At 37.1% G+C, this 26,044-nt stretch overlaps 5 protein-coding genes and 1 non-coding gene across 6 annotated transcripts; 4 read left to right on the top strand and 2 right to left on the bottom strand.

Annotated features, from left to right (window-relative positions):
• The first annotated feature begins 33 nt into the window (after nucleotides 1-33).
• Nucleotides 34-1,581, top strand: LOC111806026 (thionin-like protein). The gene is made up of 3 exons (XM_087122024.1): nucleotides 34-237; nucleotides 571-621; nucleotides 1,502-1,581. The coding sequence occupies exons 1-3, from the start codon at nucleotides 105-107 to the stop codon at nucleotides 1,534-1,536; spliced, it is 219 nt and encodes a 72-aa protein (XP_086978150.1). The 5' UTR covers nucleotides 34-104; the 3' UTR covers nucleotides 1,537-1,581.
• Nucleotides 1,582-3,367: 1,786 nt separating this feature from the next.
• LOC111776672 (tubby-like F-box protein 8) lies at nucleotides 3,368-7,176 on the top strand. Its single transcript, XM_023656003.2, has 6 exons — nucleotides 3,368-3,586; nucleotides 3,796-3,874; nucleotides 4,943-5,378; nucleotides 5,479-5,566; nucleotides 5,925-6,057; nucleotides 6,251-7,176. The coding sequence occupies exons 3-6, from the start codon at nucleotides 5,028-5,030 to the stop codon at nucleotides 6,963-6,965; spliced, it is 1,287 nt and encodes a 428-aa protein (XP_023511771.2). The 5' UTR covers nucleotides 3,368-3,586; nucleotides 3,796-3,874; nucleotides 4,943-5,027; the 3' UTR covers nucleotides 6,966-7,176.
• An 819-nt stretch (nucleotides 7,177-7,995) lies between these two features.
• On the bottom strand, nucleotides 7,996-10,454 carry LOC111781071 (uncharacterized). Its single transcript, XM_087118817.1, has 2 exons — nucleotides 9,594-10,454; nucleotides 7,996-8,202 (listed from the first exon to the last, which is right to left on the bottom strand). The coding sequence occupies exons 1-2, from the start codon at nucleotides 10,452-10,454 to the stop codon at nucleotides 8,116-8,118; spliced, it is 948 nt and encodes a 315-aa protein (XP_086974943.1). The 3' UTR covers nucleotides 7,996-8,115.
• A 4,021-nt stretch (nucleotides 10,455-14,475) lies between these two features.
• LOC111777802 (uncharacterized) lies at nucleotides 14,476-17,691 on the top strand. The gene is made up of 7 exons (XM_023657523.2): nucleotides 14,476-14,851; nucleotides 15,146-15,203; nucleotides 15,304-15,384; nucleotides 15,500-15,535; nucleotides 15,647-15,886; nucleotides 15,967-16,108; nucleotides 16,752-17,691. The coding sequence occupies exons 1-7, from the start codon at nucleotides 14,664-14,666 to the stop codon at nucleotides 17,237-17,239; spliced, it is 1,233 nt and encodes a 410-aa protein (XP_023513291.1). The 5' UTR covers nucleotides 14,476-14,663; the 3' UTR covers nucleotides 17,240-17,691.
• A 3,734-nt stretch (nucleotides 17,692-21,425) lies between these two features.
• LOC111802574 (AP2/B3-like transcriptional factor family protein) lies at nucleotides 21,426-25,637 on the top strand. The gene is made up of 8 exons (XM_023686999.2): nucleotides 21,426-21,580; nucleotides 21,674-21,760; nucleotides 23,287-23,318; nucleotides 23,389-23,551; nucleotides 23,634-23,840; nucleotides 24,255-24,314; nucleotides 24,523-24,613; nucleotides 24,690-25,637. Exons 2-8 carry the CDS (start codon nucleotides 21,674-21,676, stop codon nucleotides 25,493-25,495), a joined length of 1,446 nt encoding a protein of 481 aa, XP_023542767.2. The 5' UTR covers nucleotides 21,426-21,580; the 3' UTR covers nucleotides 25,496-25,637.
• Nucleotides 25,638-25,728: 91 nt separating this feature from the next.
• TRNAT-UGU (transfer RNA threonine (anticodon UGU)) lies at nucleotides 25,729-25,800 on the bottom strand. The gene has a single exon. It is a non-coding gene; the product is annotated as a tRNA-Thr (tRNA).
• Between the last annotated feature and the right edge of the window lie 244 nt (nucleotides 25,801-26,044).

Below are 26,044 nucleotides of genomic sequence, written 5' to 3'. Positions count from 1 at the left end.
TATTTAGCCGGGGATTCCAAGAACTTCATTCATAAACATCATTTCCTGTATCGTATGCGCAGAAACAAACGAACCGAAAGATCAGATCTGAAACAGGGGCGGCGATGAAGAAATCTACGGCGGCGACGGGGGTGGCGATTCTGTGCTTCATCCTACTTTCTGCGGCAGCGATGACGGTTTCAGCCGACGCCGCAGACTGCATCGACGGCTGCTTCACCGCCTGTGTCCAGAAAGACAGTGAGTATTTTTCATCTTCCGATTTCCTCTCTAAAATTCTTCCTTCTTCCAATTGAAACCCTAATTTGTTTCTCTTAGCGATTCTGAAGATCTCTGCGTTTTTCCTTTGTATGTAATTTCAGAAATTAGTTTACGAATCTGTTAAAATTAGGGCTAAATTAACCTAAAAAAAGAACCCTAGATTTTACACTTATTTTTATTTATTTAGATTATTATCAAATAATTCATTTAGTAATTAAATAAATTATATGACCTAAAAATAAGTAACAAAAAGTATTGTAAAATAAATAATAAATAAATAAAATAAGTAACAAAAAGTTGGCTATGGTGCAGCGAGGCTGATGCAGCGTTGTGAGGGCAAGTGCAGGATTAAATGCGGTCCAGGTATTCAAATTATTTTTTATAATTTAATTTAATTTTTAAATTTCCTTAACCTTATCTTAATGTAAATAGCGGAGTTCAACTAGTTAAATACATATATTAGTTTTATTGTCATAAGGTTAGAGATTAAGATCATCCAATTCCAAGTGTCGGGCTTCCAGTTCCAAATGTCGGGCTTATGATGTTCCACATTGCTTAGGGATCGGGCTTATGATGTTCCACATTGCTTAGGGAGGGGAACAAATCACCATTTAAATTCCAAGTGTCGGGCTTCCAGTTCCAAATGTCGGGCTTATGATGTTCCACATTGCTTAGGGATCGGGCTTATGATGTTCCACATTGCTTAGGGAGGGGAACAAATCACCATTTAAATTCCAAGTGTCGGGCTTCCAGTTCCAAATGTCGGGCTTATGATGTTCCACATTGCTTAGGGATCGGGCTTATGATGTTCCACATTGCTTAGGGAGGGGAACAAATCACCATTTAAATTCCAAGTGTCGGGCTTCCAGTTCCAAATGTCGGGCTTATGATGTTCCACATTGCTTAGGGATCGGGCTTATGATGTTCCACATTGCTTAGGGAGGGGAACAAATCACCATTTATAAGGGTGTGGAAACCTTTCCCTAGCAGACATGTTTTAAAGCCCTAAGAGGAAACTCGAAAGGGAAAGCCCAAAGAAGACAATATCTTCTAATAGTATGTCTTTTCTTAAGGTTCTGAGCGCCAATCAAACTAATAGTATGTCTTTTCTTAAGGTTCTGAGCGCCAATCAAACTAATAGTATGTCTTTTCTTAAGGTTGGACATGTTTGAATTTCTTAATCACTCATTATAAATATTTTTATTTATATAACTTTATTAAATGAGATGAAATGTATTTTCAGGTACTAAATTTGAAGACGAAGATATTATTACTTAAAAGCAACTGAGAAGAGAAATAAATAAGGAAATATAATTATAAATTAATGTTTCTCGTTTCTTAATAATCATGGTCTGTTTGTAAAACTCTAAATTCTGTGTGTATTGTTCTGTGTTTCTTCTGTGTGTATTGTTCTGTGTTTCTTCTGTGTGTATTGTTCTGTGTTTCTTCTGTGTTTCTATTTAGTATGTTTAAGTCTGGTTTGATAACTATTTGTTTTTTTTGAGCGTTTATATTCTTTTAAAAATTATATTAAAATTTTTTAATTAAAAAAATAACTTTATTAAATGAAAAATAATATAAAAATATAAAGTTAAAAATTATATTAAAATTTTTTAATTAAAAAAATAACTTTATTAAATGAAAAATAATATAAAAATATAAAGTTAATTAAATATGTAAGTTTTATGTATTATTATGTATATATTTTAAAATTAAGAGTCAAATGATTAAATGATTAATATTTAAAATGATAATTAAAATATTATTGGATATTGATAGTTATATTTTTAAGTATTATTTATATAATATTGTTAAAATTATATTATTTGATTTTGAAAATTGTTGTGAAATTGAATTAGGTTGAGATAAAGACGTAAAGCAAATAAAATGTGTAAGAAAATGTTATATAATATTTATTTATGATGTATCATTAAATATTAATAATGATAAAAGCAGTAATAAATAATAATAATAATATTATTAATAATAATAATAAATATTTGAGGTTCTCGGAAGTTGCCTGATTTTCCACGGACCAATCGTTGCGTTAGCGTGGCAGCTCCTTTATTATGGTCAAAGTCAAACTCAAACCTAACGGATCAATCATATCAACCCGACCCGATACTCGAATAACCCGACCCGGATTATTGGCTGACTTTCCAAATATTTAAAATTTTAAATATATAAAATAAGAAATGAAATGGTAATTAATGTTTTTTTTTTCAATGGAAATTATGGTTGAATTTTGTGGATTTTTCTCCTTTTTTAACCAAAAAAAGAAATTCAAAAGGCATTTGGTCACTTTTTGTAATTTTTTAATTCTATTTTGACGGTTTTGACTTTTGACTTTTAAAAAAAGGGTAACTACGATGCATTACTATACAAAAAATCGTATGTCTCGAGCTTGATGTAGGTAAAACAATGAAAATGGTATTCCTTAGATAAACTCGAGTCTCGAACAACATCCATACAAAAGTCATAGATAAATTCAAGATCCAGCAGAGTCTCGATCTGAATATTGACCTAGACGTAAGTTTTTCATTCACGTGTTATAACATAGGCTTCGTGTTTCACTTGATTTTAATTCTAATTTCATTCACGTGTTATAACATAGGCTTCGTGTTTCACTTGATTTTAATTCTAAGTACGGTGTTATAATTTAAAAAAAAAAAAAAACGTGAATTCAATTTTAAGAAATGAAATTATTAAAAATCAATTAATTATTTATAAATATAAATATATATAAATAAAAGAAAAGGGAAAAGGAATAAAATCACATGGGAGAGGGAGGAAGGAAGGAAGGAAGTAATGGAAAGTACAATTGACCTAAGTGAGAGGGGACATACAATAGGAACGACCGCAGAGGATCAAAACCCTCCAATGAACAATTTATTTTCCTCGTCATCAGACAATATAAAGGAAAAAGTCAAAGGGCGAAATGGTGATGAATTGTTAGTGGGAATTATATTAATTGCAAAAAATGAGAGAGAGTTCAAATTCAATTTTCAATAATCACCCAAAACAAAAAGAACAGATTTTTTTTTTTTTTTTTTTTGTGAATTTTCCATTAGATATTACTTGAAAATGGGTGGAAAATGGAATCCAGTGTACCCATTTCTCCCTGGTCCTTGATTATGAGCTAAATTCAATGACCCTTTGGGGTCCGCTCAAGAGAGAGAAAGATGAGAGAGAAACAGGACTTTTTATTGCTCCAGACGACGACGACGACGATGACTCATAAAGGGTCTCATGTAAATGTTCAAATCCAAAGCCTTAATTTCATCTTACCTTCTTTGTGTTTCCATTTCTGGGTTTTGCTTCGATTCAGGTTTGTTCTTCAAAACCCACCTCTGTTCTTCTTTTACTTTCCAAACATTTTCCCAGATTCTCAAACCCTTTCATTTTCCCTCCCAAAATGTTGGGGTTTCGACTTTTTTAATGATGCCTCATGCCTGTTTCTTTCAAGGCTTTTCTCCGTTCTAAATGGTTCTTGAAATTTCTCTGTTCTTTGTTCTTTGTTCTTTGTTTTACTCGCAGATCTTTCATTGTTTGTTCTTAGTTCAAAGTGTTTGATCTGAGTTTAGCTGACTGGTTGAGCTTGAAGCTTCTTTTACAGGTTTGTGTTTTGGGTTAATCGTTTGTTCTTGATGTTTGAAGATGGGTTGTTCTTAATTCTTGCTAATTTGTTTTTAGTAAGTGCTTTCAGATGTTGAATTTTGACTAAGTTTTGTGATTCTGTTGGTAATTTGCTGCACTTTCTGCTTGGTTGTGAGGGGAAAAGCTTATGGATTCAGCTTCTTTCATGTGTTAGATCTGTGTAGTTTCTTTAAGAGCCCGAGCTCACCGTTAGCAGATATTGTCCTCTTTAGGCTTTCCCTTCAGGGTATAGAACGTGTTTGCTAGGGAGAGATTTCCTCACCCTTATAAAGGGTGTTTCCACCCCTTTTCAGTGCCCAGTGAGGACACTGACACTCGTTCCTTTCTTCAATCGATGTGGGACCCCCACCAAATCCACCCCTCTTCAGGGCCTAGCGTCCTTGCTAGCACATCGTCTCATGTCCACCCCTCTTCAGAGCTTAGTCTCCTCGCTGACACATATGACACTCGTTCCTTTCTCCCATCGATGTTGGACCCCCACCAAATCCACTCCCTTCAGGGCTCAGCGTCCTTGTTGACACATTGCTTCATGTCCACTCCTCTTCAAGGCTCAGCCTCCTCACTAGCACATCACCTGGTGTCTGGCTCTAATAGAAAGGTTCGTTCCTTTCTCCAACCAATGTAGGACCCCCACCAAATCCACTCCTTTCAAGCCTCAGCGTCCTTGTTGGCACATCGTCTCATGTCCACCCCCTCTTCAGGGCTCAACCTCCTCGATGACACATTGCTCAGTGTCTGGCTCTGATAGAAAACGTGTTATTTGGCTAGATTTTCCGTTCGGAATTGGTGTTGTAGTTTTGCTTGCCATTGTATAGAGCAATTAGGTTAGAGCTAAAGAGCCTTATTGAATCATGCTTGTTAATCTAGCCTCTTTAGACTTTATGTTGCACTCTAAAGCACCTTTCTTTTTTATTACTCATCTCTTTTCTTTCACTTTTGGCTCTTTTCTTGCTCTTTTTCCCCATCTTTTTGCCTTCATTTACAAGATTCTTAGCCACTTTACGAGTTGCTTTGTGTCCATCCACAGCCGTAGCCACATGACAACCGGTATATAAACTACCACGAAATTGTTGAAGAGGCATCGAGATTTATCATCGTTCGTTTTGAGTAAAATGTCATTCCGAAGTATAGTTCGTGATGTGAGGGATAGCATTGGGAGCTTATCTAGACGGGGTTTCGAGGTCAAGCTGAGTGGTCATCATAGAGGAAAGTCCAATGCATCGTCGTTAAACGATCTACATGACCAGCCTCCTGTTGTTCAGAATGGCTGCTGGGCTAACCTTCCACCTGAGCTGTTGTATGATGTCATTCGAAGACTCGAAGAGAGTGAAAGCACATGGCCTTCACGACGGAACGTCGTTGCCTGTGCTGCGGTATGTCGTTCTTGGAGAGTTATGTGCATGGAGATCGTTAAAGGCCCCGAAATTTGTGGCAAGCTTACCTTCCCTGTGTCACTTAAGCAGGTACGGTTCTTTTAATATACCTAAAGAGAACTTCATACGCCAAATATTTTAAATTCCGTACTTATTGAACGTTTTTTTTTTCTTCCTTTTAATCTTATAGCCCGGGCCACGCGATACGTCGGTACAATGCTTCATTAAGAGGGATAAATCCAGTCTAACATACCACCTCTACTTGTGTCTTAGCCCTGGTAAGAAATATGTTTGTGCCGTTCTTACCTCGATATGCTTATTTTTGGCATTACGACAGCAACGTTTTTCTGATTAAACTAAACGCTCGCTCGACAAGGCTTTTCTGTCGTGTTTGTTATTAATCCTCAGTAAATGGGTTCGCCTTTTGTATCATTTTGTAGCATGCTTCTGTTCACTCGTTCGTCGATGTTATACTTGTTTTACGCATTCCAAGGTCCCACGAATCTGCTGAAACACGAATGACCATGTTTTATGATCATTATTAGGCTTTTGAATTGCATTTTGCGTCTTGTTCTTCGTCGTTCCTGTTATTGTTTAGTTCGTTCTGTTTATAATTTGCGGTACTCGATCGTACAGCTCTGCTCGTCGAAAATGGGAAGTTTCTTCTTGCTGCTAAGCGTACACGAAGAACTACCAGTACAGAGTACGTTATCTCAATGGATGCAGATAACATTTCGAGATCTAGTAGCACGTACATCGGAAAGCTGAGGTGAGATTACACATACACGGACAAATAATGATTTCGATCGATAACTCTGTTAGAACGTTATCCCAATGGATCGTATTTTAGTTCGTAAACTGCATTTGTAAGAGTTTAAATACTTTTCTTCGAAGTCGAGATTTAGGTTGATCGTGAAAAGTCAATATTTCTTTCCTGATTCAGCATTCACGTTTATTTCCAGGTCGAATTTTCTTGGCACGAAATTCATTGTCTATGATACTCAACCACCATATGCCGCTGCTCCGCTCCCTCATCCCGGGAAAACTAGCCGTAGATTTTACTCGAAAAAGGTCTCGCCAAAAGTCCCAACTGGCAGTTACAACATAGCCCATATAAGTTACGAACTAAACGTCTTAGGCACACGAGGACCCCGAAGAATGCATTGTATAATGCATTCGATACCAGTAGCAGCTCTCGATGCAGGCGGTACAGTTCCAGGCCAACCCGTGCTCCTCCCTCCCAACTCCCTCGACGAATCGTTTCGGAGTGCATCGTTCTCCAAGACACTAGATCATTCCATGGAGTTCAGTAGTGCAAGATTTTCCGAAATCGGCCGAGCAGCATTAGACAGCGACGGAGAGGGAAAGATGAGACCTTTAGTTCTTAAAAACAAGCCACCAAGATGGCACGAACAGCTGCAATGTTGGTGTCTCAACTTTCGGGGGCGAGTAACCGTTGCATCGGTGAAGAACTTTCAGTTGATCGCCGCAACTCAGCCAGCTGCTGGCGCTCCAACACCGTCTCAACCAGGTCCTCCGGAGCACGACAAGATCATCCTACAGTTCGGGAAGGTCGGTAAAGACATGTTCACGATGGACTACCGATATCCGCTCTCGGCGTTTCAAGCCTTTGCAATATGCTTGAGTAGCTTTGATACCAAATTGGCTTGTGAATAAAGGAAAGTATCCAAAGCTGTTTTATGCCTCTTTTTAACTTGTGGATTTGAGTCTATTAGTTGTGTTCCTCTTTGTGTCGTTTCAGGGTTAGGTTTTAGTGAAATAGTTTGTTATTGTTGGGGGCATTTATGTAAAAGTCACAATTGTAACAGCTCTTACATGTGCAAACTCCATTACTTTTCAAAGAAATGAACACAATCCCCTTTTTACCCTTCTTTTTCTCTTTAAAATGCTTGGACAATAAAGTAAAAAAGACCCAAAGTCTTGGTTTTTATGTCCAAAAGTTTCTTTATAGATTAATTGTTAACCTCACGATCTTAAAACGCGTCTACTAGAGAGGAGTTTTCATACCCTTATAAAAAAATGTTTCGTTATCTTCTCCAACCAACGTGGGATCTCACAATCTACTCCTTTGGGGGCCAGCATCCTCGTTAGCACAGTACTCGATGTCTGACTATGATACCACCGTTAGTAAATATTGTCTGCTTTAGCCTGTTACGTATCGTCGTTAGTCTTACGGTTTTGAAATGCGTCTATTTGAGAGAGGTTTCCACACTTTTACAAGGAATGTTTCGTTCTCCTCTCCAATTGATGTGGGATCTCACGATCCACTCTATTGGTGGCCTAGTGTCATCACTGATCACTGCCCAGTGTCTAACTACGCCCACCACTAACAAATATTGTCCTCTTTGCATCAACCTCACGATTTCAAAACGCGTCTAGTAGAGAAAGGTTTCCACATCTTTGAAAAGAATGCTTCACTCTCGTCCTCTCCAACCGATGTGGAGTCTCACACAACGAAACAAGACAATCCAATTGTTCTAACTCGAAATCAACTCAATCAAATCACGAACTATCGAAGATGAACCAACGTAGATAAGATTTATAATTTGAATCTGATAACAAAGTTGCGAAAATGTAAAAGAATAAAGGTTTGAGATTCTCCCAATTCTTTTTGTTTTAAAATTTGGGAATCAAAAGGCATTGCTTTTGAAGGACTTCTTTGCATGTGATGTTGCTTACTCCTTACTTTTTCTTTCTTTTTTTTTTTTTTGTGTACATTTTTCTTCTTCCTCTCAAAATCATTCATTCCATCTCTGTTGACATTAAAAGACCAGAGATAGAGAGTGAAGAAAATAAGTAAGAACAATCATAAGCTGAACCCATCAAATCCACATTGCTTCGAAGTCAACGACTGATTCCTTGGACTTATCACTATCGAGCAATCCACCGACACCTGTCGTACACAACCATAAACAAAACCTCGTACAAAATCACAAGAACGTAATGAACTTAACACGATAAAACTTGATCATGCAACATAAACTGAGTAATGATTAGTAGTTGAGTTTGACACTTTCTTTAAGAAAAAATATATATTTTCATGATTTTCATTATTCCTTGACACGATTCAATGGTAAAATGGGAATATACTTATATTTAAAAAGGAGTACGAGAATTTGAATCTCGGACTAAAAAAAAAAAAAAAGTTAAAACTAATTAAACACAATGGGTATGTAAAAAAGGTGATATTATTATTATTATTATATTAGGTAGATAAATAGGGACAAGACATGATGAGTAAAAGGATAAAGTAAATAGGTTAAATAAAATATTTAAAAAAATAATAATAAAAACTCCCAAATGTGAAAGGGTTGAAAAAAACAAAGCAGTTTTATTCGGTCGGTGTGGCCCCCACCATTTTGTCGTAAAGCAACTAAGCGGCACCGTTTTCTTCGGCAGCAGTTTCCCAATGTTTTATCACTTTGACTTTTTAATACTTTTTTTATTTTAATTTTATTCTTTTCAAATAATAATATTATTTTTTTTACGGAAGAAAAACAAAATGTAAATATGATTAATAATATATATATATATATTTAAAAAAACAAGAATAAAAATTATTGAATTTAAAAGAAAAAATCACAATTATTCTTGTCTATTTTTTTTTTGGGATTGAGAATTATTTTGTATTAGCTAATTGAGGCAATGAAATTAGGAAGGGCTACACATATAGACTTTTGTACTTCTGTTTTTTATTCTTTTATTTTGTCTATTTTGCTAATTAAAAGTTGGATTTTTTTTTCTTTTTTAAAGTATTTTCGAACATTCCCTCAAAAAATACTTTTACTTCATCATTTTTTAAGTTACTTAATTACTTGGGTTTGAATTAAATTAATTTTGAATTTTATTTTTTTAGGGAAAACTTTATTTTTCTTAATTAAAAATACATGTTAGTTGAGCTATTGACATATATGATTTCTATATGGATAATTAAAAATTGAAGCTTTTTTTTTTTTAATAAATAATAATAAATCCTTAAAACACACTGCCCCTACTATTATTAGCGCGGCTTCCTAACTCACATTTATTTTTTCTATTAAAATATTATACCATTTTAATTTAATTATAAACTTTAATCCACTAATTTATGGATCATAAAATATAAAATATACTTTTTTTAAAAAAAAAAAAAAAATTAAATAAATAGGAAGCACAAATTTGATAGACAAAATGTTAAAATTATAATTTTAAAACTGAAAAAAGTTAAAATAAAAAATAAAAAAGCGAAGCGGGAGGAAAATGCGTGCAAAAGAAGAGGAGAAATGGGAAGAAAAAGGAACTGACCTGAACGCCGGGGGAATCGAACTCCAATACGCGGATCCTGGCGCCAACTTCGCCCAAAACCCTCAGCTCCACACGATCGTTCAACGACGCGTCTCTGATCAAATCGGCGGCGTCTGCCTGAAGGAGATTCACTCGATCGACGGCGATCATTGCCTCCACTTCTCTCTGGCTGTGCGCCTCTTGGTAAAATCCAGGCACTATTGCTTTTCCTAGCGGAATCCCGCGGTACATCACTGTGAACCTTGAATTCCCGTATTTGATTCCGACCTTGTTTGGATTCACTGCCGTGAACAGCAATCGAATGTTGAGCGATAGCGCTGCGGAGGTCGTTGTCGTTGTCGGCGTCGGCGTTGTCACGGTCTGTGAATCGGCGGAGGATAAGGAGAAGAGATTCGGAGTGGTTATCCCCATATATTGAACACCGACTCGCTGGAGATCGAATTGAGGCTTCTTAGGCTTGACAGCGAGAACGACGACGAGGACGATCGCGAGAGCGAGGAGAGCGATGAAGGAGAAGAGGAGGCAGAGGCAGCAGCAACAGCCTCGGAAGGAAGCCGATGAGGAAGACGACGTCGTGTCGTAACCAAAATGCTGCCGACGAGATAACGGTGGCGACGAGGGCGGAGACGGAAAGCGAGCATTCTGAGACTCGGAATTCGGCCTGGACGGTGGCATTGAAGGAAGAGGAGAACGGTGAGTGTCGTGTTGGACATTAAAGGGAGCTCTTGACGGTGGCGGTGGAAGAGGACGGTGATTGTTGTTGCTTGCAACCGCTCTTACTCTCGACGGTGGCGGTGGAAGAGGACGTTGCAGGGGGTTATTGCGGGAGTTCACATTAGGCCGTGACGTCATCTCCTCCATGGTTGATTAAGCTCTGGTCTTCCTGTTTCAGTGAATCCTTCGGGTTTTCTAGACAGGGAAAGAGACAGACAGAGAGAGAGAGAGATAGCTTGCAGTGAGAATGTGCGTGGCTTTGGATACTTTGCTTAATGCTCAACTAAAGCCACATTGTGTCAAAAGTAAAAGTTTCTGACTCTATCTTCTATTTCCCTTTTTTTTTTTTTTTTCTTGTTCATAATTACCTCAAACAAAAATACTTAACAATTTCTTTCTATTATTGAGCTCAAATTTGATGCAAATTTGGTTTTAATTAGTTAAAAAGCACTTTATCTAAAGATAATCAAGAGCATTGCAACTATCCCATATGATCAATAAACTGAAGCTTATAAAGTAAGGTGCTGTAGTACTACCATATTTAGCTGAACATGCTCTTCCTAAGAAAACAATAATTCATAGAGCATTAACTACCAGACCTTTAGTTAAAGAGATGAGTTCAATTCATGATGATCACTTAAAATTTAGCATCCCGAGATGTTTCCTTGTCAAGCAAATATAGTAGGGTTTGACAAATTAGTTGAGGTGGGCGCTAACAGGTCCAAGCGCATCCCGGGATGTTTCCTTGTTAAGCAAATATAGTAGGGTTAGGCAGATTAGTCGAGGTGGGCACTAACAAGACCAAGCGCATCCCGGGATGTTATCTTGTCAAGCAAATATAGTAGGGTTAGGCAGATTAGTCGAGGTGGGCACTAACAAGACCAAGCGCATCCCGGGATGTTTTCTTGTCAAGCAAATATAGTAGGGTTAGGCAAATTAGTTGAGGTGGGCGCTAACAAGTCCAAGCGCATCCCGAGTGTTTCTTTGTTAAGCAAATATAGTAGGGTTAGACTGATTAGTCGAGGTGGACGCTAATAGATCAAAGCGCATCCTAAGACGTTTTCTTGTCAAGCAAATATAGTAGGATTAGGTAGATTAGTCAAGGTGGGCGCTAACAGGTCCAAGCGCATTCCAGGATGTTTCCTTGTCAAGCAAATATAGTAAGGTTAGGTAGATTAGTCGAGGTGGACACTAACAGGTCCAAGCGCATTTCATGTTTCCTTGTCAAGCAAATATAGTAGGGTTAGGTAGATTAGTCAAGGTGGACGCGGACCAAGCTCTTTCATGGATATCAAAAAGGGAAAAAAGAAGCTAAAGTAAATGGAATAAATTAATCCAAGAATGTGTCATTCAATATCTTGATTCAATCTTGAGTGATGGTTAATCAAAAGTTTATAAAGGTCAATTACAACTAATCTTCAATAAATCCAAGCAAAAAGAAAAAGAAAAAGAAAAAGACGAATAATATTCAATAGAGAAAGAGATGGCCACATAAGTATGTTCTGTTCTGATGTCATGAACTGAAATCAGGGGGGATTTTACTAAGTCATGGTCGAGACAAACTTAGTGACTAAGCATCCCACCAATTCTATGAAAACTGTGAAAAAGTAACAAGAGTGTGTGGAACCCATTGGTACGACTTTAGAACACAAAACAATATTTTAAAAAAGCAAGAAGAATAAAACTAGTATCACAAATCAGGACAGATTCAAACACAAAAGCATAGTGCTAAATATGTACTTACTTCTTCTACTGCACAGCTTCGGGTTTGGACTTGCAACATTGGCTTCAGGTTTTTCGGGTTCCTCGCCCCTGCGCCCATTGTCTTCGACAGCGTCGAGCACGTCGTCTATCATGTCATCCTCCCCAGCGTTAATATCTTCCACATTAACCTTGTCCTCGTTGTTGCTTCACGTGTACATTGTCTATCATGTTGTCCTCTCCAACATTAATATCTTCCATGTTATCATTATACTCGTTGCTACACCGAGTACATCGTCTATCATGTCATCCGCCCCAACATTAATATCTTCCACACCATCCTCATCCTCGTTATTGCAATGCAGAGCACATCGTCTATTATGTCATTCTCCCCAACGTTAATATCTTCCGCATTATCCTTGTCCTCATTGTTGCTACCCCAAGTACATCATCTATCATGTTGCCTTCCTCAACTTAATATCTTCCACATCATCCTCATCCTCGTTGTTGCAACGCCGAGTACATCGTATATTATGTCGTCCACCCCAACGATAATATCTTCCACATTATCCTTGTCCTCATTGTTGCTACCCCGAGTACATCATCTATTACGTTGTCCTCCCCAACTTAGTATCTTCCACATCATCCTCATCTTCATTGTTGCAACGCCGAGTACATCGTATATTATGTCGTCCACCCCAATGTTAATATCTTCCACATTATCCTTGTCCTCATTGTTGCTACCCCGATTATGTCATCTATCATGTTGTCCCCCCCAACTTAGTATCTTCCACATCATCCTCATCTTCGTTGTTGCAACACCGAGTACATCGTCTATTATGTCGTCCTCCCCAATGTTTTCCACATTATCCTTCTCCTCATTGTTCCTACCCCGAGTACATCATCTATCATGTTGTCCTTCCCGACTTAATATCTTCCACATCATCCTAATCCTCGTTGCTACACGGGTACATCGTCTATTATTTCATCCTCCCCAACTTTAATATCTTCCACATCATCCTCGTCTTTTTCGTTGCTACCACCTGGGATGTTCCAATTCTGTCCATGGTTTCCTGCAATTTCCATACATCACTATGTCCTTTTCTTGCCCTCCTTGCATTTTGCCACCTCCCCAACTCCACCTGCTCAACATTTGCAACATACTGTTCTCCTATCTGTTCCTGATACTCATACAACTCCTCTCTTCTGGAGGCTTCCAATTCCATAAAAGCCTGAAATGCATTTGTGTAATACAATAAGTGGATGGACAAACATTTATGTTGACAACATGCAACTAAATATCCGGTTTATATTCCCAATGACACCATCAACAAGCAACCATCCACCACAAAAGAAATTATAAAACAGAACTTTGAGACCAAACCATCCTGGATGTGATTAAAATATATAAGTACATGAAAATTACCATCCTAGATGCTCTTTTATTTCCATCCAATCTAAACGATCCGCTCTGCTGCAAAAGATTTTGTTTCCCATCGTTCTGGTAGACTGGTAGACTGCATCACTCCCAGACGTTTCTTCCTGAGACTTACCAATCAATCGTTTCCTTGCAGCCAATCGTTTATACTCCGAAGTGGTTAATTTCTAATTTTAGCAACAAAACCCCGAGATTAGGCTTAAAAAATGTTAAGAACACCCCAGAAAGAAATCAATTTCCAAGCCCTACCTTACAACGGCAGATGATAACCGCCGCTTAGTAGGAGTCTGGTTTTCAGCATCGTTCATTTCCGCCTGAATCATAACACTCGAGTTATCGATACAATCATCAACGAAAAGAATTCATAAGGTTTTCAGCACAAATTTCTAAAATGATGCAATCAAAATTAAAACCAAGCTTCATGAGGCAGAAACATCGTTTCATCTAACAAACTAGTCCATGTCCACGAAAACAACACTAAAAAGCATCACGACTAGAGAAAGATAGAACGATCATAAAATAAACAGAGCCCCGACGATGTCCATTAGTTGCGAAGTTTCTCCGAAGTCCGCGAGGATCACAAAGTAGTTCTGTAACACCATCAATGCATCACTGAACAAGCGAAAAAAAGAAAGAACATAACGAAGAAAGAATCCAACACAGAGAAGAACAAGAAGACGAAGACGAAGAAGAAGAAGGACCTCCCGGTGTTGACCTTGAAGCTCATGAATCTCCTTGCAAAGATCCTCCTCCGTGTTCTCATGGCAGCGGCGTTACTTCTCATGGGAAGAAATGTGGTATGGAACTCTGAACTGAGAGGAAGAAGAAAGCGGGAGGCTTCCCAGTGCTTCGTCTCTGCTTCGCGCAAAACACTTCCAAAAACGGTGCCGTTTTTCATATACTCCAATGGACCCACAAATTAGTCGTGGCATATAACAAGTGGGCCCCACTACCAGAAGAAGAGAGAGAGAGAGAGAAGAAACCGATTTTGCCCGGTCCACCCACCACATATACAGTTCATCGATTTAATATTAACAAACAATGTCCACCGCGAATCCGCCATTACGGCTCTTCCTCATCCACGTGCTACCCATATTTCACGATCGGATTTCGATTGTCCTAAAAATTCAATCCTCCGCCTTCACCTCAACCGTCCCATTCAATTGAAATCGCCGTCTCTGTGCGTACTGTGTACCGGTTCCAAATTCTAAGCCGCGATGTTGAGCGGCGGTGTCGGCGGTGGAAGCGTTTACTGGGGTACGAGGAACGAGCCCAGGATTTGTAGAGGGGTTGTCGTTCTCTTCGCTTGGGTTTCGATTCAGCATCGCCACTTGGATAAGTTCGTCCAGCTTTACGCCTCGCTTGGATGGAATTCCCTTGTTTGTTATGCTGATTTTCTCAATATGTGAGTTCTTCTTTCTTGTTCTTCGTTAATACTCTTCATCGTATGAGGATTTGGTATTAGGGTCATGGATGTTTTAGTCTGTCTTCTTCATCTGGGTTCTTCGGTTCTTGAATTGCGAGTTTTCCCATCTAGTTATGAACAGAATTTGAGGGGTTTTCGTTTTCTGTGTTGAAATTTGGTGTTCGTTTGGGAAAGAATTGGACCTGACCTGAAATTCCCATTTCATTTGGATTTGTTCTCAAATGGTTTATGTTTAACAAATTGTTCTGTTCCTGCTGACCGTAATACGTTCAGATTTGATCCTGAAAGAGCTACATCACTGGCATTTCTTGTTCTTAATGAGCTCGTTGAGGTCAGTAGCATTTCTCTCTTATTTTGTATGGCTTTTGATTCGATGAATTCCTCAATGGCTACGATTTTGTAACGATATGGTTTAAATTATTTCTCTACAGGAGCTAAGAATGAAGCTGCGTCCTGTAGTTTTTGTAGGTCTAAGTGGTGCATCAAAGGCTTGTATGTGCAGAGTTTTGCAGGTGACTTAGTTCACTTACAGAGAATTCTCCATCTAATGCTTAAATTTTCCATTGAATATGTAACTTTAATGCAACTGCTACCGTGTTAATGAATGAATTGCTGCATAAATTGCAGATCATTGAGGGAAGATGTGGCAGTCCACTTTACATGGTTAGCTTTTCATTAGTTTATATTCTTTAAGTCTCTCTTTAAACAATGCTGCATTGTGTTATTAATTCGGTTTCGAATGATATTTTCGTCGCCTTTCTTTTTACTGTGAAGGCGGAATGTCGAATGATCAGAGCTTGTGTTTCTGGGCACATCTATGATTCCAGTCCCATAGAGCTTATAAGTGACTTGGGCGCTCGATTTGCCATACATCCTGCTGTTCTAAAAGTGCCCGGATCGTCACAACTCATCTCCTGGCTTGCTAAAGGCGTCTCTTCTGGTCTTGATGCTCTATATCTTACTAGATTTGATTCACAGCGCGATGAGTATTGGCGAACACTGTGTTCATCTGTTGTAAGCTTCCTAATTTATTTTTTAGCTTCCTGAACTTTGTTTCATATTCTGAAGTTAATAAGTTCTCTTGCTTTTCTTAGAATATTGGTGCTCCATTTCTCATTATGTGCTCTGAAAAGGACGATCGTGCTCCGTATAAAGTTATCTGTGATTTCACCAAGAGTATTCAAGAATTAGGGGCTGATGTTCAGTTGGTAAAATTCAAAGACTCCCCACACTTAGGTTTGTCTCAAACTTATGTTTACTTTGTAGAACTTTCATGTAGAACAAAGGCATAGTTTAAGTTCTCTTGACTACCATGTCTATGAAGGTTATTGATAACTGTGAGATCTCACATCGGTTGGAGAGGAGAACAAAACATTCCTTGGGTGTGGAAACCTCTTCCTAGCAAACGCGTTTTAAAACCTTGAGGGGAAGCCTTTGAAGGAAAAGCCCAAAGAGGTCAGGTTTGAGCTGTTACAAATGATATCAAAGCCATTCACCAGGCGGTGTGCCAGCAAGAACGCTGGGCCCCAAGAGGGATGGATTGTGAGATCCCACATCAGTTGGAGAGGAGAACGAAGCATTCCTTATAAGGGTGGTGTGGAAACCTCTCTCTAGCAGACGCGTTTTAAAATCTTGAGGGGAAGCCCTTGAAGGAAAAGCTCAAAGAGGATAATATCTACCATCGGTGGGTTTTGGCTGTTACAATAACCGAAGAACTTGCCTGTTTTATATGATTGGTCGTGCTTTTTCCTTATTAGCCCATAGAAATTTGTAGTTTGATGTTTAATTTCCTTTGTAAATCTCGAGTTCAACGTGCATAAACAAGATTTGAATGAGAGATTCTAGCAGCTTGTCTGATGTGATATCTATTTCATGTCAGGTCATTACAAAAATTACCCAGCTCAATATAGAGCTGCTGTGACCATATTTCTTGAGAAGGCATCATCAGTTTACTCCCACAAAATCCCACAATTTAAAGGAGAAAGAAGAGGAATGGAAGGCGATGGAATGCCTGAATTGATATGTGACCTTCAGAATGCAGCAGTTAATTCAAACCAGAGTTTTCGAAGAGTCGCAGTCGGGCCAAGTGATCATTTCTTCTTGCCAAGCTCAGCAGATTCCCAGGACGGTCGGGAGCATCATCCTCCCATGCCTGATCAGAAAGAAAGAATATCTCCACTTTCAAGCCCCCAAGGAATCAGTGCACACAGCGTACTCGGCCAGTTCCTCTTCGACGTTTGTGTGCCCAAAAATGTTGAAGGTTGGGACATCAAGTTCCACGGCTCTCTGAACGGGCAACCACTTGCTTCAGCTCGCAGGCACTCTCCCTTCCCCGGTACAAAGCTTATCCGTCGCTCTAGACTGTGAAAAACTGGGGTTTTAGCTGTGAGTTTATTATCATCTAACCTATAGCCTACCACATCTAGTTCAAATACTAGCCAGAGAATCCCTCCCTTGTGATATTATTAGCAATATTAGGAGGTTGTACCTCTGTGGGGACGAAAGGGTGGCTCAGCGTCGTCGTCGTATCCTCGAGCACTGGTAAAATTGTACGTATGAATCACACAGAGGTCTTGCACTATATGCAAAGACGTAGAAGTTTCAGACTGCTCTATGGAGCGATAGGTTGCGACGACAGGCTCGGAAATAGGTTAGAGAAGTGTTGTATGATGATGATGATGATACACAGTAGCAGGGTTTTTTGTTGATAGAGTTTAGTGTAGAGAAGGAAGTGTAAAAAGAGAACCTCCACTCCACTCTACTCTGTTGACAGAACTGTTAGTTGGAAGTTTGAATAATGTATATATTCATTTGAACGACACGAGACAAGTTTTGGAGTGGTTTTGATAATGGTATTAATCTAATTTGAAGTTAAATTCTAAGACATTTAAACTACATCAAAGTCAGAAATCTCAATACGAGTATAACTTGCATGTTCGGTTTAGGTTCGGTAGAAAAAAGTGAAATATCAATAAAAATAGAGAGGTTTATGCTCCGTGAAACATAGAAAGAAGTAGTACAGTAAAAAGGTGAAAAAAAAAAGTGAAACATTAGTAGGGATTAATAAAAATAGAGAAGTTTAGGCCGGTAGAAAAAGTAAAATATTAATAAAAAAAAAAAAAAAGAATAGTAATAAAAAAAATACAATAGAGAGATTTAGAAGGTAGAAATGAATGAAATATTAATAAAAATAGATAGAGGTTTAGAGAGATTTAGACATAATAGAAAGAAGTAAAATATTTGGACACTGAAATATTAGTAAAAATAGAGAGACTTAGGTATAGTAGAAAGAAGTGAAATTATTTAGGTAAAGTAGAAAGAAGTGAAATATTAAGTAAAAAATGGAGAGGTTTAGACACAGAAATATTAGTAAAAATAGAGAGATTTAGGTATGGTAGAAAAAAGTGAAATTATTTAGATAGAGTAGAAAGAAATTAAATATTAGTAAAAATTGAGAGGTTTAGACAGAGTAGAAAGAAGTGAAATATTAGTAAAAAATGGAGAGGTTTAGACACAAAAGAAAGTGAAATATTAGTAAAAAATGGAGAGGTTTAGACATAGAAATATTAGTAAAAATAGAGAGATTTAGGTATGGTAGAAAAAAGTGAAATTATTTAGGTAGAGTAGAAAGAAATGAAATATTAGTAAAAATTGAGAGGTTTAGACAGAGTAGAAAAGTGAAATATTAGTAAAAATAGAAATGTTTATCACCCTGAAATATTAGTAAAAATAGAGAGATTTAGGTTGGTAGAAAGAATGAAATATTAGTAAAAATAGAGAAATTTATGTAAATAGAAAGGAGAAAGAAGTGAAATATTAGTAAAAATACAGAGAGATTTAGAGAGATTTAGGTATCGTAAAAAGAAGTGAAATATTAGTAAAAATAAAAGTAAAAATAAGAGATTTACAAATACATATAGAAATGAGTGAAATATTAGTAAAAAATATTAATAAAAAATATAATAGAGAGATTTGGAGAAAGGAGTGGAATATTAGTAAAAATAGAGAGATTTAGGTACAGTAAAAAGAGTGAAATATTAGTAAAAATAGAAAAGTTTAAAATAGAGAAGTTTAGAAGAAAGAAGTAAAAACACAGTATCAGGTTCCTATAACGGTTTTGAAAAAATATAGTATCAGTCCCTATAAATAGAAACACATGAAATATTAGTAAAAATAGAGAGATTTAGACACAACACAGTATAAACATTCTTATAAATAGAAAAAATAGAGAGATTTAGACAAAAACAGTGTATCAAGTTCCTGCAAATATAAACACATGAATATTAGTAAAAATAAAGAGGTAAAGAAACACGGGATCATAGTTCCTATAAATAGAAAATAGAGAGGTTTAAACACAATAGAGAAAAACCGATCAAGATTCTTATAAATACAAAATCAAGCATTAGACACAGTAAGGCTTCTATAAATAAAAAAATATAGAATTCTTTAGTTCCTATAAATAGAAACACGTCGAAATATTACTAAAAAGAAAAGAAAAGGAAGTCGTTTAGTTCCTATAAATAGAAACACGTGAAAATATTACTAAAAAGAAAAGAAAATGAAGTCGTTTAGTTCCTATAAATAGAAACACGTGAAAATATTACTAAAAAGAAAAGAAAAGGAAGTCGTTTAGTTCCTATAAATAGAAACACGTGAAAATATTACTAAAAAGAAAAGAAAAGGAAGTCGTTTAGTTCCTATAAATAGAAACACGTGGAAATATTACTAAAAAGAAAAGAAAAGAAAGTCGTTTAGTTCCTATAAATAGAAACATGTGAAATATTAGTAAAAACAGGAGAAGTTTAGATACAGAATAAAAAATACATGATCAGGATTCCTATAAACAGAAGATAAAGAAATACGTGATGTAACTAGAAACACTGAGATATTACTAAAAACGGAGAAGTTTAGACACATAAGAAAAAACACATGATCAGGATTCCTATAAACAGAAGAAAAGCACATAGAAACACACAATCAGAGCCAGAGGTTTAGTTCTTATAAATAGAAACACTGAAATATCACTAAAAACAGAGAAGATTAGACACAGAAGAGAAGAAAAGTACCCTATAAACAGAAGAAAAGCACATAGAAACACACAATCAGAGTCAGAGGTTTAGTTCTTATAAATAGAAACACTGAAATATTACTAAAAACAGAGGAGATTAGACACAGAAGAGAAGAAAAGCACATGATCAGGATTCCTATAAACAGAAAATAAAGAAACACAAACACAATAACAAAATAGAAAGAAACACAGAGAAGAGAAGTTTAGACACAAAACATGATCAGATTCTTATGAACAAAAATAAAGAAACATATGATCAAGTCAGATTAAATATTAAAGAAACATATGATCAAGTCAGATTAAATATTACTAAAAACAGAGGAGTTTAAACACAAGAAAAAACACATGATCACTATTTCTATAAAGAGAAAATAAAGAAACACAGACACATTAGAAAGAAACACAAGTTTAGACATAGAAGAAAAAACACATGATCAAGATTCCTAGGAACAGACACAGTAGAAAGTAGAAAGAAATAAGAAAAAACACATGATCAGATTCTTATAAACAGAAAATAAAGAAACACATTATTGAAGTTTAGTTCCTATAAATAAAAACACTTAAATATTACTAAAAACAGAGAAGTTTAAACACAAAAGAAAAAATACATGATCTTAGAAAGATAAACAGAAAATAAAGAAACACATGATCAGAGAGCCAGACGTTTAGTTCCTATAAATAGAAACACTGAAATATTACTAAAAACAGAGAAGTCACTGAAATATTACTAAAAACAGAGAAGTTTAAACACAAAAGAAAAAACACATGATCACAATCCCTATAAAGAGAAAATAAACAAACACAGACACAGTAGAAAGATAGGAAACACATGATCAGAGAGCAGACAGACGTTTAGTTCTTATAAATAGAAACATTACTAAAAAGAGAGAGAGAAGTTTAAACAAAAAAAAAAAAAAAAAAAACACATGATCACGATCTCTATACAGAGAAAATAAACAAACACAGACACAATAGAAAGAAACACAAGTTTAGACACAGAAGAAAAAACACATGATCAGAATTCCTGTAAACAGAAAATAAAGAAACACAGACACACATGATCAGGATTTCTATAAACAGAAAATAAAGAAACACAGAATCAGTTATTATAAGTAGAAAATAGAGAGATGTAGAAAATAGAGAGATTTAGATACGGTAAGATCAATTTTCATAAATCGAAATACAAACACCTAAAATATTAGTAAAAATAGAGAAATTCATATAGAACAGTAAAAAAAAACAGAAACAGAGTACCGATACATAGAAGAGAAGAACTCTAATAGATATCAAATAATACCTGAAACAAAATATAACAAGATTTAAATATTATTTTGGTCTCACCTTAATCTTTACTTTCATTGATTAAGCATAAATTTCATATATGAACGAAATTGTAAAAAAAATGTTGAGAGATTGGTGTCATTGTTGAGTTCCGTCATACGATTTCTCCATTCCTGCCCGTTGGATGCGAATAATGATCTCGAAACGGAGTGACCAGTAGCACTGACCAGGCCGTTCGTTGTCTTGGAATAGTGCGAACAAGTGGGTCCCCTTACTTCATATTCATTTCATCCTCCTCCATATCAATACTCATTCTTCAGAAGAATCACACAGAAATTTCCGCCCCTTCCTCTCCCAAGGTCCATTTTCCTCTGTTCTCTTTCTTCTCTGTTTTGCATTTCGGATTCTGCCTGTTCTAAGCTTTCATTTTCTTTGTGTTTCCCTTTTCTAAGATGAATCGTGGTAGACCAAGGAAGGAGAAGCTGTTTAGGAGAAAATCTTGGGCCTCAATAACACCACCGGGTACCAGTTATGGTCAAGTGAGTGATACCCAGTTCACAGTTTCTCTCTGTTTCTGTATGCTCTGTTCTCTTCTGGGTCGCTGTTGTTCTGATCAGAAATGGAGTTTGTTCTGATTTTAATAATACCTAATGGAATGTTTGCCTTTAAACTTTGTTCTGAAGAACCTTTTTAAGATGTTGTTGTCATTTTCAAGCCCCATGAAGTGTGTGATGGTGTTTGAAAATGATAACTCTGACATGCAGACGAATTGGTTGTAATAATGCCTGTAAGGCTAGAGATGGCACATGCAAGTGCTCCACTTGAGTCAATCTATGAATTTGAGCTGCTGGGATGCATGAACTTGTGTCCGACTTCTAGTTGAAGTTTTGGAATAGATAGCAGCTTAATTTTCTCTTCTTTGGTGTTAGTGATGACATGACTGATTCAATTTTGCTTGGATTTGTGATGCATGTTTGTTTCTCTCTTTTCTCATCTTTCCTTTATACTTTATACATGCAAAGCTCACCGCTAACAGATATTGTTCTCTTTGGGCTTTTTCTTTCGAACTTCCACGTCTCCTAGGGAAAGGTTTCCAGACAGTGGGCGATGGAGGAGAATGAAGCATTCTTTTAAGGGTGTGGAAACCTCTCCCTAGCAAACTCGTTTTAAAAACTTTGACATGCACTAGCCATCTCAGTCTCGTACTGACTTCCAGGTGAACTTTGATTGACATGCACTAGCAATCTCAGTCTTGTACTGACTTCCAAGTGAACTTTGATTGACATGCACTAGCAATCTCAGTCTTGTACTGACTTCCAAGTGAACTTTGATTGACATGCACTAGCAATCTCAGTCTTGTACTGACTTCCAAGTGAACTTTGATTGACATGCACTAGCAATCTCAGTCTTGTACTGACTTCCAAGTGAACTTTGATTGACATGCACTAGCAATCTCAGTCTCGTACTGACTTCCAAGTGAACTTTGATTGACATGCACTAGCAATCTCAGTCTCGTACTGACTTCCAAGTGAACTTTGATTGACATGCACTAGCAATCTCAGTCTTGTACTGACTTCCAAGTGAATTTTGATTGACATGCACTGGTTTTCTTGTCTTGTACCATGGGATTCTTCAATCTTCTTAATCAATGATGATTTTGTTTGAATGCATCTTTGGTGAGTCAAGCCATCCATGTCTGGGGCTTATAATCACTCTTCGTTTATCATGCAACGGCCTAAGCCCACCGTTAACAACAGATATTGTCCTCTTTGGGCTTTCTCTTTCGGGTTTCCCTTCAAGGCTTTTAAAACGCGTCTACTAAGGAGAGGTTTCTACACCCTTATAAAGAATGCTTCGTTCTCCTCCCCAACTGATGTGGGATCTCACATGCAATCTCTCCATGGAATCCATTCCTTCTAGACCGCTATAATTTTTTGAAATCGATGCTCCTTTTTGCATCTATATCAGATTTATATCTTCCATCTGGAATATTCTTGCATTTTATGATATCTACCTTTTTCATGTGATTTTATACTGAACAAAAGTTTGCTAAATTCTTGATCAGGAAGCGGTTCAAAGCTTTTCACTCCCTAGAAGGTACGAGGTCACATTACAATTATATGCATGCAGCTATGTTTGAATCTTATCTTATGTCGTTTACTTGTAGTGTAAAATTCAAAAGAACGACCATTGATAGCATATACAATGATCGCCAATCTCGTTCCATTGTTATGGCACAAGCAAAGGAGGTTCAAGCAAAACTGCCCCCTGGTTTTCCCAGTTTTATTAAGGTTATGCTCCCATCACATATCACCGGAGGATTTTGGCTGGTAAGCTGACTTGCTATTAACTTGTATCCAAAATGTAGATTACTACAGCGAATCCTTTGACATTTGCGCGTTGTGGCCGCAGGGTCTTCCAAGGGGATTCTGTGATAGCCATTTGCCAAGGCAGGATACTGCAATGATCTTACAAGATGAAAATGGAATGGCATATCAAACAAAGTATCTATCTGAAAAAACAGGGTTGAGTGCTGGATGGAGAGGTTTCTCACTGGCTCACAACTTACAGCAAGGAGATGTTCTAGTTTTCCATTTGGTTATGCCTAACAAGTTTATGGTAACTGTTCCTCTAACTTCATTTGATTTTTCTTATCAATTGTTTTGCACCTTCCATAACTGGTCGAGTAGTAGGTGTCGAAGTTGAATGTTAGGAAACGTTGAACTTCGATGAAGATCTTGATAACATAATAGTTAATATTAGCTTAAGTTCTTCAGTTGGGTTGAGTTGAGTGATGATTTAACATGGTATCAGAGCAAACCGGTTAGTATTCAAACCCGTTTAATATTGATATATAAGATTAAATTTATCATAACTCATCATCCTAAGCATATGGGTGGAGAGATGATTCGATAAAATAGGTCGCTACGAAGGAAACTTGGGATCAGTCATTCGGGTGCCAACTTTTTTACTCGGTTTTTGAGATTTAAGTGTTTTAGATCTCTCGTGGTCGTTTGTCCCTGCTGTTTTTAGGTTTACATTGTGAGATCCAATGCTGTAGCTGAGGATGGTGGTGCTCCAGGCTTTGAACCGGTTAGTATTCAAACCCGTTTAATATTGATGTAAGATTAAATTTATCATAACTCATCATCCTAAGCTTATGGGTGGAGAGATGATTCGATAAAATAGGTCGCTACGAAGAAAACTTAGGATCAGTCATTCGGGTGCCAACTTTTTTACTCGGTTTATGCGATTTAAGTGTTTTAAATCTCTCGTGGTCGTCTGTCCCTGCTGTTTTTAGGTTTACATTGTGAGATCCAATGCTGCTGTAGCTGAGGATGGTGGTGCTCCAGGCTTTGAACGTAGGGCCTACAATAAACAAACACCTCTTTGTAAGTTTTGTTTTATACTTCTATATTTGGGACAATACGAGCTCTCCGTGCTGATAGATTTCGTTCAACGATGTAGATGGCAAAGAAAATGTTCCTTATATGAAGGAGAAACAAATGGCCCTTGACAATGTAAATGGCAAAGAGGCAGACATCCATCCCGTGAAAAATGAAGAAGACGACAATCCCGTCTCCCTTGCAATAGATATCCATAAAGATCACGGGCAAACAAGTGGTCCTGTGCATAAAGATACTGAGATGATGCCTGTGCTAGAAGAGTCTGAAAACAACAGAAACAGTTTTGGTTCCAACTCTATGAACGGAATTCAATTATCGAACTATACTCCAGATTTCGACAAAGTGAAGAGTTTGAATGATTTCATCATTTCAGTCAATGGCTTGGTCATCGACTCCGAGTTCTCCAGTCACTTTAGAGCGAAATACTTCGAGCTATGCTCTAGTCAGAAAGCATTTCTTCACGCGCATATCCTCGAGGGTCTGAACTACAAACTTGTTTCAGGAATTATATCAGAGACCATCAACATAGCTGATGCCATTAGAGCATGCAAGGTTGGCATCACCTCACAAGAACATTATACTACTTGGGACAAAAGTCTGACAGCCTTTGAAGGTCTAGGAATGAACGTAGCGTTTCTTCGATCTCGAATCTATCGATTACTGACTCTCTCAATAAAAATAGAGATGAAAAGAAAAATGGAGCTGAAACGGGACTCAACACAGGAGGAAATACGAACGCTCGTAGCGAAAATCATGGAAGCAAGAGCAGCTGTAAAGCAACTAGAAGCTGAAATTCAGTGTCTAGAGAACACTGATGGTGGGAATATGGAGGCATTGTTCAAGGAAGTGGCCAGCGCCCCTTGGTAGTGGAATGGATGATGTACAAATTGCAGAGAAGGTTCTTCCTAGGTGTGAACAGTAGGTTTATTTTGTGCTGTTATGTTTCAAACCTTTTGCCAGAACTTTTTTGAAGTTTCGTTTCATGTTGAATTTGGATATTTTCTGTGTCTGTTTCTCTCTTTGGTTGAAATAAAAATTAGTTGTGAAACAAAAATGGAGTATTTATTGTGAAAATTCCAAAAAAAAAAAAAAAAAAAATTTGCCCCCATGCAGGATCGAACTACAGACCTTCAGTTTACAAGACTGACGCTCTACCACTGAGCTATAGGGGCATCTTGCTATTCGTGGTGAATAACAAAACCTATATTACACACGTCATCATCCACGTAGGCATAGCATACCAATTTTAAATGTGGTAATAATATGGTGGAATGAAAAATATCATAAAATGCTTAAGAAAAAGTAAGTATAAATATGGTAAATAGTATTGGGTCAAATAAATTAATTCATAGTAAAAAACTAAATAAATTGACGGGTTTTTTACGATAATAATATATTTACTAGTTGAATTATGCT

The sequence above is a fragment of the Cucurbita pepo genome, chromosome 1 (genome assembly GCF_057944985.1).
Source record: "Cucurbita pepo subsp. pepo isolate OVF chromosome 1, ASM5794498v1, whole genome shotgun sequence".
Classification (NCBI taxonomy): domain Eukaryota; kingdom Viridiplantae; phylum Streptophyta; class Magnoliopsida; order Cucurbitales; family Cucurbitaceae; genus Cucurbita; species Cucurbita pepo.
Note: the sequence above shows the minus strand (reverse complement) of the source record. Positions and strands in the feature narration are given on the sequence as shown.

Excerpts from the sequence above, each read along its gene's own strand:
- LOC111806026 (XM_087122024.1), top strand. The coding sequence starts at position 105 with ATGAAGAAATCTACGGCGGCGACGGGGGTGGCGATTCTGTGCTTCATC. Across the intron at positions 238-570 it reads CGCCTGTGTCCAGAAAGACA|CGAGGCTGATGCAGCGTTGT; the intron begins GTGAGTATTTTT and ends GCTATGGTGCAG. Across the intron at positions 622-1,501 it reads CAGGATTAAATGCGGTCCAG|GTACTAAATTTGAAGACGAA; the intron begins GTATTCAAATTA and ends ATGTATTTTCAG.
- LOC111776672 (XM_023656003.2), top strand. The coding sequence starts at position 5,028 with ATGTCATTCCGAAGTATAGTTCGTGATGTGAGGGATAGCATTGGGAGC. Across the intron at positions 5,379-5,478 it reads TCCCTGTGTCACTTAAGCAG|CCCGGGCCACGCGATACGTC; the intron begins GTACGGTTCTTT and ends TTAATCTTATAG. Across the intron at positions 5,567-5,924 it reads CTACTTGTGTCTTAGCCCTG|CTCTGCTCGTCGAAAATGGG; the intron begins GTAAGAAATATG and ends TCGATCGTACAG.
- LOC111781071 (XM_087118817.1), bottom strand. The coding sequence starts at position 10,454 with ATGGAGGAGATGACGTCACGGCCTAATGTGAACTCCCGCAATAACCCC. Across the intron at positions 8,203-9,593 it reads TCGATTCCCCCGGCGTTCAG|GTGTCGGTGGATTGCTCGAT; the intron begins GTCAGTTCCTTT and ends TGTGTACGACAG.
- LOC111777802 (XM_023657523.2), top strand. The coding sequence starts at position 14,664 with ATGTTGAGCGGCGGTGTCGGCGGTGGAAGCGTTTACTGGGGTACGAGG. Across the intron at positions 14,852-15,145 it reads TATGCTGATTTTCTCAATAT|ATTTGATCCTGAAAGAGCTA; the intron begins GTGAGTTCTTCT and ends TAATACGTTCAG. Across the intron at positions 16,109-16,751 it reads CAAAGACTCCCCACACTTAG|GTCATTACAAAAATTACCCA; the intron begins GTTTGTCTCAAA and ends ATTTCATGTCAG.
- LOC111802574 (XM_023686999.2), top strand. The coding sequence starts at position 21,674 with ATGAATCGTGGTAGACCAAGGAAGGAGAAGCTGTTTAGGAGAAAATCT. Across the intron at positions 23,319-23,388 it reads AGCTTTTCACTCCCTAGAAG|TGTAAAATTCAAAAGAACGA; the intron begins GTACGAGGTCAC and ends GTTTACTTGTAG. Across the intron at positions 23,552-23,633 it reads TCACCGGAGGATTTTGGCTG|GGTCTTCCAAGGGGATTCTG; the intron begins GTAAGCTGACTT and ends TTGTGGCCGCAG.